The 17550-nt window shown below is 41.2% G+C and overlaps 1 protein-coding gene across 3 annotated transcripts; it reads left to right on the top strand.

Moving 5' to 3' along the window:
- Positions 1-614: 614 nt before the first annotated feature.
- On the top strand, positions 615-15696 carry ZNF330 (zinc finger protein 330). 3 transcript variants are annotated; one of them, XM_076337163.1, is made up of 10 exons: positions 615-680; positions 5273-5402; positions 5679-5698; positions 5812-5882; positions 8056-8135; positions 9462-9588; positions 10347-10451; positions 13013-13059; positions 14193-14310; positions 14962-15696. In XM_076337163.1, exons 2-10 carry the CDS (start codon positions 5283-5285, stop codon positions 15237-15239), a joined length of 966 nt encoding a protein of 321 aa, XP_076193278.1. In that variant the 5' UTR covers positions 615-680; positions 5273-5282; the 3' UTR covers positions 15240-15696. The 3 variants fall into 3 exon arrangements, with proteins under 3 accessions (XP_076193278.1, XP_076193277.1, XP_076193279.1); XM_076337162.1 differs by lacking the exon at positions 615-680 and adding an exon at positions 712-884; XM_076337164.1 differs by lacking the exons at positions 615-680; positions 10347-10451 and adding an exon at positions 712-884.
- Positions 15697-17550: the final 1854 nt, after the last annotated feature.

The raw sequence follows: 17550 nt of genomic DNA, 5'->3' as shown, positions 1-17550 counted from the left end.
TTCCTAATTCTCTTCAGGACACAGACATTCATGTGGAGATAGATACCAGTTTTGGCTTTTTTTTTTTTTTTTTTAAATCCAAGAAGATGCAAGTGCATGCAAATGCAGTTTGCATTGTAACACCATGTGCTTAGCAGTACACAAGATGCAGGTGCTAACTACTCCTGCTTAAGAGCGCTGACTTTGGTATCCATATGTTTACCATTTTTTATGATGTCTCCTTCCTTCCACAACTCTGGCAACACCTTTCCCTGCAGCGTGGAGATCCTGCCCTTTCTTGGTTCCCAACCATTCCATGTCCAATTCCGCAATTCCGTGAGGAGAAAGCGCAGATTTGCTATTTTGGCACTTGTTTCTCCCCCTAACTCCCGTCGGACAGAGCCCCCGGCCTGCCCGGCTCCCCGCGTCCCCACCTCTGCTTACTTCCCGGTTTAGCCCCTTCAGCCTCCCCTACCCAGCAGGCCGTGCCGTGCCGCCGAGGCTGCCCCCTCGCCCCCCGGCTGCCTGCCGGGCGTGCGGCCCCTCCCACCGTGACGGGAAGGACGGGAGAGGGCGGGCGGCTGCCCGCCGGGGACAGGGGCCTGAGGGGGCCGCCCTCGGAACCTTCCCGCCGCGCCGCGCCGGGCCGGGCGGGCAGCGCACCGCGCCGCTTCCGGCTTCCGCACGGCCGCTGGAGCCAGGTGGGCGCGGGGGGCGGGCGGGTCTGGGGGCGTCGAGGGGGCGGCCGCGGTAGTCCCGGCCCCCCGCGGCTTCCCCGTTTGAGCAAGCGAAGCGGTCGCTGGCTTCCCCGGAGATAAGTGCCGAGAAGTACGGAGCACGGCGATCCAGGTTGGAAACGTGCTGCGACACGGTTTGGGGGCCTAGGTGAAAATACTAAAAATAAGGTAAAATACTGAAAACTGAAAAAACCGCAATATGTGTGCGCAAGTGTGTTTTTCGAAAAGCTGGCCTGCTGTTGGCGTTTCCCTGAACAGCCTTAAGTCAGGTCGTGAGAGCGCGTCGGCCTCACGCTCGGCAGCCGTTACCGGCGGGGTCAGCCGTTACCGGCGGGCAGAAAAGCGTTCCCACCGGGGACGAGGTGCTTTTCCAGAGGAGGGGGTCGGTCGGAGACGTGCCTGAGGAAGCCTCTGCACATCTGGGCCCTAATCAGCGCCGCAGCCCCCAGGCGCTGCGGGCGCGGAGTACAGTTAGCCACCTTGTTACTGAGAGGCGGAGTAAGCCCTTGACATCGCAGTGCCTTGGAAATGATTTCATTATTAGAAGGAATCATGGGCTGGAACGACATAAGTATGAAACACTGCTGATACAGGTTTTTTGAATATTGTGGTCTTGTATAACGCTTGCAAAGTGGTAAAACAGATTTTGTTGGATTCTGAACGGAATCAGATGTGACCCAGCGAATTTACCGTGATTCCCCTTTTGATGAATATGCATAAGGTAGAGGCTATTTGATGGTCAAGTACAAGAAGTCTTGAAATACTGGAAAGTCTCTTTCGGGTGTTAGTATTTGCGTGGTGTGACAGGAGTAACCCGACAGTTCCCCTGCCCCCAAGATGAATAGCTTGTTACAGCTGTTCGTTATATTTGTGACAGCAGGGTGTCTAGCGTATCGCATAAGACAAGATAATACGACGCGAGGGAATGTTGTGCTCAGCACAGAAGATGCAGAAATCTGCTGGTGCAGTCTGCTTTCCTGTCTGCTGCAAACTTAGTGTGTGTCTTTGGGACCTCATCAAGGACAATCTTCAAGAGGGGGGAAAAAATGGCACAGGCATGCTACGACCTCAACAGAATTTAGATGCTAGGCATTGTTTATGTATTTTACATAGCACAACCATCAGGTAAAATACACAAGCGGTCTTTGGAGCTGCGGTGGGAACTCTGCTGTCCTTGCCTGTGTTTACCTTAGCAAATAATGCAGCAGGTGAGGAACAGTAGGTGAAACTTACAGAACGAAATGCACAGTGCTGGGGACCCAGTACGCACACAACACATTTTAGGACTTTTCCTTTCAACTACTGCTCACCTCATACACAGCCTCCCGATATCTGAACTCTGTGCTTTCTGTGCCACAGCATCAGCTGTTAAGCTGGAGAGTCACGCTGGCTCCTGCTGCTGCTCTGACCTAGTCAGTCTGGAGCATTTTGCTCCTGAGTAGAAAACTTCAAATGGCGAAAAACCCCTCGTGCAGAACTGCTCCCAGTTCGGGAGCTGGGACACTGTAGGGCAGCAGGGTCATACCTTCTGGGGCTGAGGAGGGAACCGAGCATAGGCCTACTGCATCCTTGGCAATTTCTCTTACAACAGCATCACAGGTGAAAAGGAGGATGCTAGCATGCCCGTAAGTCTCTGCCTTCAGCAAAAAGACTTTAAGCAAAAGGTTCACATGATCTTTCCAGTAGATCTTAAGTGAGTAGCTCAGTGTAGGCATTTCCTTGATGATTGGACCTGTTGTTTTAGGTCCCCCAGAGGCACTTTTCTCTCCCATGCACCCTGCAGGGAAGCTGGACTGCAGACAGATTCCACTGGGTCTTTTCTGTCTGAGCATTTGGTAACGGTGTTGTGGTGCCTAAATACATTTTTGGGTCATCCATCAGCCTGAGATTACAGAAGCGTTGCCAAAAGTGGCGGTAGAATATACTGCAGAGGCATTTAAAATACTGATTAGTGCTTTTAAAAGGTGCGATACCCTGATTTGAAAGGAATTGCAGGTAAACAAAGTTTTTACAATCATGATTTCTGGCATCATAACACTATTAAGCTCTAGTCAGAAAATTAAAAGATGCTAAATCCCCTGAAAATTTAGAACTCGGGGCAAAGACAGCAAACATCTTAAGTGGAAGCTCAGAGGGAAAGAGTGATAGAATATTGATCTACAGGATGTTGTTATTTATTGGATGGTGTTTGAAAGCCCAGATTGACTTGAGAGCTTTGTTAAGCTATCAAGTTTTGCATGTTTTGCATGCAAAACAGACATTGCAGTTTTGTTACTTAGTTTAGTGCAACTTTCTAAAAACTACCATCTTAAAGATCTCTTATAATCCGTGTCCTCAGCAGTCATTGAGACTGTTTTTCATGAAAACAGTTTGTCATTTTGGTGCTTTCGATTATGAGGTAATGTGAAGAAGTCAAGCTATAAATACTAACCATTAGATTCTGTTGTTAAATCAATATTCGAGCAGTTTGAAAATTAGTGTGCAACCTCATATTGGACTCCCAGTGTCAGAAATGTCACGCTCTGGAATAATGACAGTTGCCAGCAGGCAGCTCAGCAATACGATTTTGACTACAAAATACGACACTAATACAATTTAAACATGGTGCAAAATGCTACAGGGTGAGCAAACTGATTTATGTGTGCTATCAAAACCAAATTTTAGTATTTGGTCAGGACAATATATTTCTTTGTTTGGGAAAGTTAGGACTGTTGGGTTTATTTTATAAGACCTTTTGAACGAAGATACTAATTTTTCTTCCAAGTTTAAGCTGCTACAATTCACTGCCTGTTGATGCTGCAGCTCTCCTTACAGATGCCAGCGTGCATGTCTACATGTCTGCTTAGAGTTAGGGATGAGGCTGGGGAGAGCAGGTACCTCCCATTTCCTCAGGCCAGAGGCTCCTGGCAGCCACCCAGAGACCTACTGGAATCAGCAGAACTTTGCCTGGGCAGAGCTGTCCCATCATGGGGTTTGGCAGAAATCGGCCCACAAGTCTGTAGTGGTTTTCTTCAAATTCCATAAGTGGAGATTGAGATTTAAGATGACGCTTGAGTCTCAGTTGTCAATTGTTTGAAAGTATACTTCTGCAGTTTGGGAAATCGGAGGCAGAGCAAGGAGCACCATTAGGTGTACTTGTAGTACAAGTACGAGAACTGTGGGTTAGTTGTACAGTGCGATATATGTTGGGGCAACTTGGTAGAGAGGCCAGGTTTTCAAAACAGAAGCACTGTAGCGAGGTACCAAAATAAGAGCTAAACACTTCCAAACATTCAGCTGTCTTGTCATCTGCAAGGAAGTATGGTTTGGTAGCTACAGCATGAAGAAGAGTGTCCACCTGGGCCATAGACTTGGGAGTGTTTTTTTAGAACTATGTTCAATAAGGCAATTTTCTTTGTCAGTGGAGAGGCCGTTGCCTCTTCCTTAGCTGCTTTCTTATTCCCACCCTTGCTAAGCAAATACCCCTGCTGCCCCTTTTACTGCCTTCCCCCATCAGATTGTGCTAATCTGGATCTTGGGGTGCTTGCTGGTTTGCGTTTTTTGGTGTTGTTTTTAACCTGTTTCTGGTTTAGAATGTGACACCAACAACAGTTACATCAGCAGAAATGAGGGGATGATAAAGATGGAGCATTAGGATCTTGAGTGCCTGTGTTGACGAGAGAAATTCTAACATCAGACCACACCTTTAATCTCTCAGTTGTCCATTTCATGAAGTCAGGATAATACTTGCCTAATTTATTATAAACACAGAGTAAACTAGGCTTACATGAGTACTGCACAGTTCATTGTGGAGATGACAAGAGAGCAGAGGTCTGATTGATTGCCCGATGGTCTCACCACTGTACTACATCAGTTCCTTCCTAGAATGTTAAAACAGACACATGCATTGAACCAGATGGAATTAAATTAGTGTAAACCCTTCTTGGGAAACAGTGGTGTCTTCAAAGCAATGCGTGCTCATCTCCTCGTTATTGCTAAAATGATAAATAAGCAGTACAAACATTCCTTTGCCATAGCTCTTAAATCTATGTAATGACATTTTGTTTTCTAAGCCTTCATGAAGTGTGAAATTTGCATTTTTGCAGTACACCACGATTTGCTTACCTGAAGAATGCTTTTTAACTGATTGAAGTAGTTAATGAGCATGAGAAGAGAGGGAAGTCAAAGAGAAAATGAGCTAAATATTGTCCGTATTAAATAGACAAGGCAAACCAAAACCAGTGAGGCCCATCACAAACAAACCTACAAAACATAGTGGTTTTGGTTTTTTTAAGGCAAAGCACTTCAAAGATAGTTAAGCGCAAAGTTAAAGACAGCAAAGTCCTTTCCAGATCACAAGATTCTTCATGGTTCATCACATGACTCTTCCTAAGGGACTGGGCCCCTTATTCTACATTTGAAAAGAAACTTTCAGAAAGGGAAATGGATGGAGATGAAACACAGTTAACATGGGAACTCCAAGATCTAGTTTTAGTGCTGGATGTGTCATGTGTATCCATGTATTGACATACATAGGTTTGTGTGCATTCATTACATACCTATTTCCCCCCCCACAGATAGTGAAAAATGCCTAAAAAGAAGACTGGTGCTCGGAAGAAAGCTGAGAACCGTCGTGAACGTGAAAAGCAGATAAGGGCTTCAAGAGCCAACATAGATTTAGCCAAACATCCTTGTAATGCTTCAATGGTAAAATAACCAAAAGTATTTTTATATTACAATACTTGACTTTAAATTGTGTAAAACCAGTGATGATTACATTGACTATTTAATGCCACTAGAATACCATTCTTCTTACCATCCTTCCTTTATATTTAAGGTTACATTTGCATCAGAGGTATAATACTTGAATAAAAAGTTTGGTTCCTAATCAGAACCTAATTCAGAGTCCCTGTGGGGTCTGTACATCTTATATATTTTACCTAGAATAAAAATAATTACCAGTATTTTATTTCTTTTCTTTAGGAATGTGATAAGTGCCAAAGGTAAGTATTTTTCCCCTTCTAAAACCAGTAGTTTAATATTAATTGGTTTCAAACATTTTACAGGTCTTTTTTTAATGCTTGCTTGCTTTTTTTTTTCCCCTCCATGTGCCTAGACGACAGAAGAATAGAGCTTTTTGCTACTTCTGTAACTCTGTTCAAAAATTACCGATTTGTGCACAATGTGGTAAGTAGAAATAACGAAGGAAAACAGGCTATACTCAATCCCATTTGTGTTGTTAAACTCTCAGCCCTTAGACTCTAAGGGCTAACCTTTGTCTTAAAGTACCTTTGTGATTTTTGGAGCAGGTTCTTTTAAATCTGCTGTGAATATCCTCCTTGAGAAGAGATCTTGCTTGACCATGCACTAATGCGTATGCCTTTGACTCCCAGAGGTTTGCAAGTCTGGGTCATGGGCTTGTCTTCAGTATTTGATCTTCCGAAGAATTTGTCTCACTGCCTTTTAGGATTGAGAACATCTGACTGACCATTTCCCTAGATTGACCATGTCGGGTGTTGTTTCATAACAGCAGCAAAGTTAAAAAGACTCTGACTGCCAGCAAGGTGCCAATAGATACTGCTTTTTGGGGATGATATAATTTCTGATCAGTTTAATATCAATTAAAGCAATGGTACTTTATTCACCTTGCATGGTTTTGTAATGTAATATGCTGCTCATGTTATTTATATGTGCTAGAGGGCTGATGCTTTGAAATCAGAAGAGAAGGACTCCTAGTGACAGAATTCGACTCTGAATCAGGCTAAAATGCCTTTTTTTTTTTTTTTTTAAACAGCTGCTTGCTTGCGGGGAATGTTGATAGTCATTTCATACTTTGAGGTGAATTTTGTCGTTTTACTGTTTCAACACATTCTTGCAGATTTTCAATTTGTCATTGAGCAATTGGGCTGTTTTGTAGTTTGACTATCAGAGCTGCTGACATCTGCAGCTTCCAATGCCTTTGTTGGGACCTGCAGATACTGAGCATTTCTGGAAGCCAGGCCGTTAGTGTGCAATGGCAGTGTGTCATCCTTCATAAGTCTTCCTTCTGTCATCGTGCAGCGAAGTACTAAAAACATGCTGTTTATCTTACAGTTTATTATGCATCTGAAGTGACTCCTGTGTGTTGAATTTATCTTAATCTGCAGTATGTTTCTGGAGGAAAAGCATTCCTAATAACAACCACAAAATTATATTGAGTCCCATGGTTTTCTAAAACAAAGGCCATTAGAGCTGTTTGGTGCTTAATAAAGTGCTGGGGACAGCCCCTATAAACCAACAGCATCCTTCTTAGAGAATTCCCTGAGAGATGGGAGCAAGGTAGCTGTATTGCAGTGCTCTAGACCCAGTAATACCCCCACCATCTCACATTGCCCAGCTCAGCCCACCGCTGGTCCTTCCTCACCCTCCAAGTGCCATTTCATACCTGAGGTGTGATTTAATACACAACTCTGCTGATGCTGCATACTGGGATTTAATTACGTTTTCAGAGTAGAATTTGGGTTTGTCAGCTCTTGAATGGGTTTGCAGGGAGGACCCTTTTGTTGGTTTCTCTAAGCAGGCAATAACAGAGACAGCAAAGGGGTCTGATGCAGGGCAGCTTAAATCAGCGATAAGACTCCATTGCAGTAGCCTGGGCTAGCTACAAGATGTTTTTTCTTGTATAACTGTAAACAGAGTATGGATCTTTCTGGTAGAGCTATTTATGTCAGAGGCAAGGAGTAGGGGAAAGTTGTCACCCTAACTGCTTGCTTGTGTCAGAATGACTTAAGTGCAGACTGTGGCTTTTTCTCCCACCCATCCCTGCATTTAAAGGGAATTATTTTGTCTAGGAAGTAATCTCTTATATGGTTTTAAAAAAGAAAAAAACCCAACAACAACCACCAAAAAAACAACTATCCAAGTACCTGTAAGTAGTTAAATCATCAGGTGCACATTTTTTTTTCAGAGGACCTCAGCCTTGCACACAGCCCAGGCTGATTTTATGGTGGGACAGAGCTAGCAGCAGTTTTAAATGCAACTTTTTAAGATGTCATTGCTTGACTTTCACCTTAATTTTGTTTTTTGGTTTGTTTTGACATTTGAAATTCTTGCCAGTACCTCAAAACATAGAGCAAGACAACACATTGCCTTATTATCTCAGTACTGGGGCAAGAGATTTTGGCTGAAAACAGGCAATTATTAATTTGATCTAAGGGAGATGTGAGGGTGGGTTGCAGACATTTGTTTGCATTATTTTTACCTAGATTTACAATTAAGCACAGGTGTTTGTTTGAAGTACTGCTCTTATATGAACATTCATTCTATTTTTTTTTATTTTTATATAGTTTTCTTCTGCTTGCTTGCTTTTATTTTTATACAGGAAAAACCAAATGCATGATGAAGTCTTCAGACTGTGTTATAAAACATGCTGGTGTGTACAGTACTGGACTAGCAATGGTGGTATGTATACAAAATTACAGCCCTTTTTGCACTATGAGGTTATTCTATGCAAATCCTTCTGCAAAAAGATAAAACAGATTTATGGAATGATGGCATGTACCATGCCGAGTTTTTTTTCCTCATCTTACTGTCACAAACTGATTTTTCCCTTATACTGGAAACCGAAAATTTGCATTTTTAGATTCAACTCCTGCAAATTCTGCCACGTCCTGGATGCTAACAGATCTGTGTTGGTGGCAGGCCCTTAGCACGTGCATTAACAGCACCTGAGTTTACATGCCCCATAGCCAATTCCCAGTCTCCATTAAAATCTAGGAATCTGTAGAAACCAGTGGACTTTTGTTGCTGTCTTCTCAGTATTGCAGAGACCATCAGTATCAGAGAGAGGAATCTGTTCCATGGCATTAGGGGGGAATTTTATTTAAAGAAAAAAAAAAATTTTGGTTCTTAGCAGAGATAGTTATAGCTTCTGGCCTTTGAATTTTTGTTCTTAGATGGACAACGTAGTTACTCCATTCTGGAAAGCAAGGTGTGACATGTCATAGCCTCTGGATTAAATGCTGTATGGACTAAACCTCTGTCCTGTTTCTGCCTCCAGTTGGCAGTCAGCTTTTCTCAGTAACACAGCCAGCCTTTCCAGTCTGAAGTTCCTAAACTCATTCCATGCATTCACTGATGCAGTATTTTCATCAACAATTAATTTGGATTCACCACTGTTTTCTTAGTTTTTGTGTGCATGTAGTACACGTAGTAGTTTGTTACATATGGGCTGAGGAGGCTTCTTAAATGCTACAATTAAGGGATAGTTGATGTGTAGATCTTGTAGTTTAATCAAAATGGAAGTTAAAGAGTCTAACTTACTTCTAATAACTTATTTGATCTTTGCTCTCTGCGGAGCTTGTGTTCTAATACAGCATGGTTTAAAATCCGAATGAGTGATTTCAGCTATAAGAATCTAGTGGCATTTTTCAGGTCTTTTTTGAAATTGCATTTTTGCCAGAACATTGTTATCATTTATGGATCTCAGGTTTCAGCTGGAGGACACAATTTTCCTGCATAAGATTTAAGATAGGAATTGTAAAAAACAGAAAAGGAGAAAACCAAGTTATTTTGCATTATATTTAATCCTGCAGAAATGACTATCAAACAAAAAAAGATGAATTGTAGAGCAGCTTGATAGGAATACAGATGTGGTTCATGCTTTCTCACTCAACTGGGATGAACCTACTGAGAGAATGGATACTTGGATACATTCAGGGTTATGGAATAAGAGTCTCTCTCTAGGTATTGCAGAAGTCCCAAGATAATATCTTTCTGTAATTGCAGGGTGCAATCTGTGATTTCTGTGAAGCTTGGGTGTGTCACGGGAGGAAATGTCTCAGCACACATGCGTGTATCTGCCCTCTTGCAGATGCAGAATGTATTGAGTGCGAAAGAAGTGTCTGGGACCACGGTAGGTTGCTCACACTTAAAAATAAGAAAATCTAAATGATACTTTTCTCCTCACGTTGCTTAAGTTATTGTACCTATATTCCTAACGTAGCATTGTTAATCTTCACTGATTAGTCCTTGCAGTATGTTTGTTCAAAGCCAGGCATTCTCCCCATTTTAAAAATAGACCTTACGCAGTGGGGAATGTGAATGACCTGCTCAGTAACATACGGTGCTCAACCCAGGGATGGTTATGTAATCTAAAGTATTAACTGTCCTATCAGCTGAGCGCTTCACATAATTAAGCACTGTGTCAGATTGTTAACGCACAATTTTCTGCCATTCCTGCTCCATTCATCTGCACTAGTACAGGTATTTCAATTCCCAATTGCTTAGCAAACCATACTGATCTCCGTTTGTGGAATCCTTTAAAATGTTTATTTCAGGTGTGCATCAGAGTTGAGGGTGTGGGAGGGAAGGAGACTGAATGAGAGAGAATGTGATCCGATCTAAGAAAAATACTTAATGCCATAGTCGACTTAAAATGAAGAAAAGGACTAGAAGTAATACTTGCTTTATGTTTGTGCTGTCTTGTATTGTAGGATATATGGTATTTGTCAGTGTAATAATGGACGGCAGTGCCTAATTTAGGACTTTGTTCAAGCATTTGTGACAGAAGGGAGAACTGGTCTTCAGTCAAAACTACTGCCTAAATTGTTTGCAGAGCAGAACTTGATGCCTATGCCCACTGCTGATTATTTGCCTTGATAAATCTTTTAGGAGGCAGAATATTTGCCTGTTCTTTTTGCCACAATTTTCTCTGTGAAGATGATCAGTTTGAACATCAAGCCAGCTGCCAAGTTCTGGAAGCAGAGACATTTAAATGTAAGTTAGTTATTCATAGTCCCTTTCACCACAGCTAAGCAGACTCTCTATCATCTTTTCCAAATAGCTTTTACCACCACTGGAGGAAAAGGCCTGTTTCCTATGTGCTTGCTCTTGATATCCAGTTATCTAGACTAGAGCTTTTGTCTCTGAACTTCCTCCATGCCAGATTGTACATGGCAGTTGTTTTCCTGCCTGGCTTTTATAGGCCTCCCATGGGAAGTTGCCTTTGCAGGAGCCAGCAGTCTCTAAAGTTGCAGTGGCCAGGACTGCAGCAAAACTGCTGATGCTGCTTTTTTACTCCACAAAGCTCTGCAGGCAAGAAGGAGCTCTCTTCCACTCTTCTGACTGTATGATGAGCTATTTCTAGATACCTGTTCCTCATGGAAAACAGCTGCTTTAAATAATACCACCTGTGTTAGTCTGGCTAAACTTTCCCAGATTGCTGTGGATGGCCTGTATGTTGGTGAGGGGTTTGCATCTGTTGATTTTACAAAAGCAGCAAGTCCTGAGGGAGACCATGACTCAGGAAGCAGTCACCATCTGATTCAGTGAGACAGGGTGAGCACAGAACAAAGTAACAAAAATAGCGTTCATCCAGAGCATGAACTCAGTGTTAGTTTCTTCACTGATCAGTGGACTGCGGACATGTGTCAGCAATGTATCAAATGTTGATACATGTCCACTTTTACTGAGTAAAGAACAGGTAGCTGAAGACTTCATGTCCTTTTGAACTTCGATTAATTGTGTGGACAAAACTGAAACTCATATTTGTAAGGGGACATGATGGCCATGCCTGACTTTGCTAGTCCACTACTCATCTCTGGCTGAAACAGGGTAACTTCAAGGGAAGTTAAAAAAAAAAACCACAACAAAACACAAACCAAGACTATGCATGTTGGAAATAACTAATCTTTAGTGGAAGTATTTCTTTTCTACCCACCATTGACTACTATTTGGTTTACCCCATGAGACAAGCGTTTGTCCTTTCCAAAACTTGTATGCGTGTATTTTGACTATTATAACATTTTCAATCCTTATTATAGAAATTGAAGGTGCTCTTTATCATGTATAAGACTGTTTTCTTCAGAACTGACTAATCTCTTGTCCTAATTGATTTCTCCCAATTCATAATATTTGTTGATTTCAATGTTATAGTCTGTGTCTTTAGAAATCTCGTATCTCCTTTTCATCTCCCATCCTTTTTTTTCCCAGCCAGATATTTTCTAAGCCTTGATTAGCTTCCCTTGATGTATTCTGCCAGAATATCTTCCTGCATAGGAATATTGCAGCAGCAACAGCTGTTCCCCAAGAATGTTTTTTCAGTGATTGTTGGAAGCTTTTAATTCACAGATGTGATGTCACACCCTGAACAGAGAAATTGCTTTTTTGAGGGTTTTCACTGTGTTCAACGTTTTGTGGCACAGTGCAGTTTTGGTAGAGAGGCAGGATTTTTGTCAGTGCATGGTAACAAGATTATAAAACCTGAACTTTTACAGAATACATGAACTTTAAATGCAGTCATGCAATTGTAGTCTAAATCCCATTCTAGCTGTGAAAAAGGTACTGTTACTTTCCATCACTATCTGAGAGAAGTTTTTTAAAGTGTGGGTACTCCAGAAATGTTTGAATATATATGCATTAGCATTTCCAATTCCACCTTTAAACACATGACAGAGCACTAAATCCCGTGGCTGTCCTGCTCCTGTGGAGAACTCATGATATTTATTACTTCAGATTCAAAAACTTTGTTGTCACAGGGGTAAGGCAAGGTGGAAGGGAACGAGTACTTGCGCAGAGACTGATAAAATACATATTGCTGCTTCTTGAGGAGTAACTGTTCACCCAGCTTCGTGTTGCTGCCAATTCCTGTGTGGTTGCCTTTACTATACTCCCTCTAGTGGAGTAAAGAAACCAATTTGAAGCTTCAAAACGAGTTAGATTTTGAGCACCAATTCTGCTCTTTACAGCTCATGTGCCAGCTACTTCTTTAACACAGTTAGGTAGATTTTTCACATGAAGTTGTGTGCAATAAAGTACATTTCCAGAGGACGTGACAGAAAGTACAGAACAAAACAACTGTTCTAGGTTTGGAAGTTTGCAAGCTTTAAGTGTTCTCACATCCCATTTAAATGAGATAAAGGTATTAAAGGCTGCCATGGCATTGTTTAAAGTGACTGAAAAATGCTCACACTCCTTCTTTTGACATTGTGAGAAAAGGAAAAGCAACATGATCACTTAATACCAAATTAGTTCTGAAACTTCTGTTTTTAAAAGTTTGGAAACTCAAGAAATAGTTAAACTTTTTCCCCTGTTCAACTTCTACTTTTTATGTCAAATTACATTATTGCAATGAGGCTTGATTTTGACTTGAAAAAAATCTAGTAAAATGGTACTGTATGGTAAAATGACTGATTCGTGTTGCCAAAGTGCAGTTGTGTCAGGGAGTTAAAAAGAAATGCCTCAATTACATTATTACATACTTTTACAAGGTTTTAAAAACATCACAGATCTGCAGTTTCTAAATACTGAATTGTAAATATTGATTTTTCTCCCAACAGGTGTTTCCTGTAACAGGCTTGGGCAGCATTCATGCCTGCGTTGTAAGGTAAAGAGTAAAGACAGTGCAAGTAGCTATGATTTTAGACTTGTTCTCCTTAGCCTCCAAGGCTGGTATCAAGCCTTGTCATGTCTTCCTCTACATTATTAAAAAAATATTCATACTTTTGTATTAGTTTGAAGCCTGAGGGCAGATTTATGGGGGACAAAAGGGCTTTTGTCTGTGCTTGCCTGTTAACCACAAGCCAGTATTGTGCATCCTTATGTCAGGTGAGGTGATCTTCACTTTGTCCAGCTCTCTGTGTTTAAATTGCAGCTGTACCATGTTTGGGCCTTTTAAAAAAAAAAAAACAAACCACAAAACAAATCCTTGGTCTTGAACAGAATCCAAGGCTTTGGAATATGTTTTGATCCAGCGTAGAACTAAGACAATTAAAAAAGTTTGTTTTTTTAAAAACAGTCAAGTGGTGATCTGACCAGAAAACATTGCAGCCTGGATCCAATAGAAATAATCTCCACAGCTAATCTGGTTTTACACATGCACAGGCTAATTTGTTGACATCAGGCTTTTGGTTTTATACACTCAGAAGTAATTTTGTATAAAAAGTTCCACCTGCTTCATCATCAGCATTGCCCAGATTTCTCCAGGTGCTGGATTCATTGCCTGCTCTTACTCATCTTACCCTCTGTATGTTTCCCTGCAGTCTCCCCATGGCATCAATTTCATATTCCAAATTGTTCCTTTCTCCAGATATCTTCACTGGCACCCTGGTGCTCAACATGTGAAATTTCAATCTCTAATTCTTGCCTTCAGGTCACTGCATAGTTATGTTCTGGCATACAACTCTGATTGTATTTTATTTAAGCTTGTCAACATAAACTAAAGTTTGCCAGACTCCTTGTGGGCAGCACTATAATCCAGTCCTTGAGTATGTTACTTTCTCTACTTGTTTATCAGCACTTTTATCCAGCCTCTTCCCCAGCAAGCCATGAAACTACGTTCAACACAGAAGTGGTTGCTCTGTGCACAGACTCCACTTCCACTGCAGATAGAGCTCATTAAATTTTAATCCCAGTCAGAAAATCCTGCTGCTGTTAGACGCTTTTTTGCTTGCTTCTTGTTGAAGAGTATGCTTCTATGATTGAAACGTTTAGCCTTTTTATTCTCCTTTCACCCCACAGGCTTGTTTTTGTGACGATCATGTGCGAAGTAAGGTTTTCAAACAGGAAAAAGGAAAAGAGCCTCCCTGCCCTAAATGTGGCCATGAAACTCAGCAGACAAAGGATCTGAGCATGTCAAGTAAGCCTGCTTCTCTAGCTAACAAGCAATACAAGTACCATTGGTGACTACTTTTCTACATAGGAACACTGAATAAAGTCCGATTACTTTTGATTGTTTTGTGAAAAACTTTGTGTTTCTTAGTTCTAGAATTGAACAGTCTCTCATTCTTAATCATTAATTGATTCCAATACAGTGAAAGCTTTGTTTAGTTTGAGATTTTAGTTATGGAAAAAATTGCAAAAAATCACCGCTTAAGCCTTTATTTAATCTACAAGAAGCTGGCAAATGAATTTCAAAGTGCGATTTGATGACATGCATACAATCTACCTCAACCACTCTTGAATAAATCACAATACGTATTGTGTCTGCAAAGCACATCCAATTACAGGTTTTCTTGGCTAGAGTACCAAAGGTTTATCCTAAGACCCAAGTCATACTCTGGGGGCAGTTATTGTTCATACAAACTTGGCTGCAGGGGGACAGACTGTGTGTGGCAGAAAGGTTCTGTCAGAGTAAGGATTAAATCTGAAAATGTCAGATTTAGAAAAAGGCTGTCTAACATTGTACGCTCTTTGCTGAGTAGTGAAAAAGGATGGAAAAGAAATGTCAGATGCTTGGCTCAAATTGCTGTTGAAGGGTGGGAACATGATGATTTTTCTCTGCCTGCAGCTCGCTCCTTGAAGTTTGGCCGACAGACTGGAGGTGAGGATGCAGATGGAGCTTCTGGTTATGATGCCTACTGGAAGAGCCTCTCCTCCAGCAAGGCTGGAGATGCAGGTGACCGTGAGGATGAATATGATGAGTATGAAGCAGAAGATGATGATGAAGATGACAATGATGAGGGAGGGAAGGATTCCGATACTGAGACCACAGATGTATTCAGCAATTTGAATTTAGGAAGGACCTATGCTAGTGGGTATGCACATTATGAGGAACCAGAAGATTAAGCTTAGTATGCTGGCAAGCTAAAAACACTTGGAAGGAGCCAAGCAGTGCTTCACTTGAGTTGTGTACATGCCAGTAGGATAGCTCTATCAGGTACTTACATATCAAAGTTAAGAGAGTAAAGAATGTTGGACTTCTGCAGTACCTCCAAGTGAGATTTTTTTTTTTGTATAAACCAATATTGGGTTTGGGCTGGGGGAGAAAACGGGAATATTTTCATTCCCCTAAGCAACAGAAGTGGTTTTGTCCTTGAGTTACCGAGTATAATGGTTCAATGCCATTTTCTCCTATCAATACAGGAATGTGGGAGAGCTGTACAACTTGTTTCCATTTGCTCAGCAGAAATTAAGTTATTTTTTACAATAATTTTGTTAACTGATTTCATAAATTAGTGTAGTAGTGGGTTGGTGACTGCATTTTTTTTTGGTCTGCACAATAAAAGTCAACTGCATTCTCTAATGAATCGTAATAAATATTGATCTCCCTTGGTTGGTTGGAAAGCAGGTTGTATACAAAGTATAAACTGACACTAAAATAACTTCCTTGTTTATGTAGGTAAGGCAGATCAGTGTAGTTCTCTATGTACTTGAACGTTACTTTTCCAGCCTTTTTAGTATTAGATATTAATTAATGGGGCTATATGCAGTCATTACAAGTGCACCCCAGATAATAAAAAATTTTAGTGCAATAAAAATGTTGGTGTATCCTCTCTGCCACTAAAAATCTATAAGACAATTTCTCATTAGATCAAAGAGAGACTGGTTTCTTCTGTGCCGAGCCTTCAACTCTTTTCCTTGTACATGATACAAAAAAATAATTAATTTGATAGGAAACAACCCCTGTATATGAATTGATAAGGTGAGAAAACACAGGGGGGTTCAAAATACTGGGTTCAAATACTGTTCTGTGCAAATGTGCTGGTACAAGGCAAGTGATCAGCACATCTGAGCTGAGGAGGTGACACTTGCAGAAGTGTTTGCAGTGGTTCTGATTCGAAAGTCAACGTGTTAATTACCAATCTACACATCGAAGTGATAGTATGTAGTTTCCTCCTGTAGGGGAATGTTGAGGATAGCAACTTTAACAGCAGACAGATCAAGATACAAGGGCAGCCACCTAAAGCGTTACTCCAGCTTTCTAAATGCCACGCTTAAGTGCAAGAGAGCTATTTCTTGTTATCTGCCAAATAACTGAACTGATCATAGAATTACCTACTTTTGTGGTGCTTCCTCTGCTGTTTCTTAACAGCTAAAGGTCATGTGTTGGCAGAGCATACCCTATTGAGAATAATTTTTAATGATGTTAGGATTGCCAAATGAGCATTTCCTAACAAAACAGGATTGAGGAACCTGGCCTTGAAACTTCCCTCCTAAACGCCTGTCATACCAAATGCATAAAAGACCCGAGCTGGAATGCATCCAAGACAAAAACAAACTGGCAAAGAGCACAACTTGGTTATGGCAGCTGAGGGGAGAAACTGTACTGGAGAGGGGGACATGACCTGATCAGTGCATGTCAAGTGCTCGCCTTCAGAACTGGAGAGGAAACCAGCACTGTCTGAAAGCCAAGTCCCCTGCAAAAGTTGAAACTCTAGGGCCATCCAGTTTCATGTGCTAGCGAAGACCTACCCATCTTAAATTATGTACCTGATAGATGTCTTGATTAGTCTTTTGCATAACCAAACTCAAAGTAAGGGAAATAGGATGCCTGCCAGTTCAACAGTGATTACTTATTTGTGAAATTGGCACCTGTGATAGAATTTCTGCTCAACTTCACACAGTCCAAAAACTTCCATAGCTGAGTCCATCTGTGGCTGGTCAATTCCAGCAACAATGCCAGTTTTTTATCTTGGCTGACATTTCAAATACAAAACAATTATACATCAGTACAAAGTCTTATACAGGATTGAGGAAAGTGCGTGCGTTTCTGCATATATGTAAAATTATAGCTGCTTGCATGTCATTTATTAATTTTATTACTTAACCACACAAAATTCCCCTTTAAAGTTCTTGGCTGTTGAATTAGGTTTTTCCCATATGAAATCTGCGGCTGCCACTGGCTGTGCCAAAGGCTACTGACGTAACAGAATTAATCATCATAATCAGAGTAAAGAATTACTCATTTTCTCATTGAAATGTCCTTGCACTGATCCTTGCAAGATCAATCCTCCAGAGCGAAAGCATGTTCCTATGATACTGTCATAAGAGAAGGCCACAGCACTGCCTACAACAGGTGCTCAGGATACCTGCTGTAATTTAGCAAGGTCACCACTCAATGGACAGAGGCATTTATTTGCCTTTTCTTTGTACCGCT

The sequence above is a fragment of the Aptenodytes patagonicus genome, chromosome 4 (genome assembly GCF_965638725.1).
Source record: "Aptenodytes patagonicus chromosome 4, bAptPat1.pri.cur, whole genome shotgun sequence".
In the NCBI taxonomy this organism is placed as follows: domain Eukaryota; kingdom Metazoa; phylum Chordata; class Aves; order Sphenisciformes; family Spheniscidae; genus Aptenodytes; species Aptenodytes patagonicus.
This window is presented reverse-complemented; position numbering and strand designations above follow the sequence as displayed.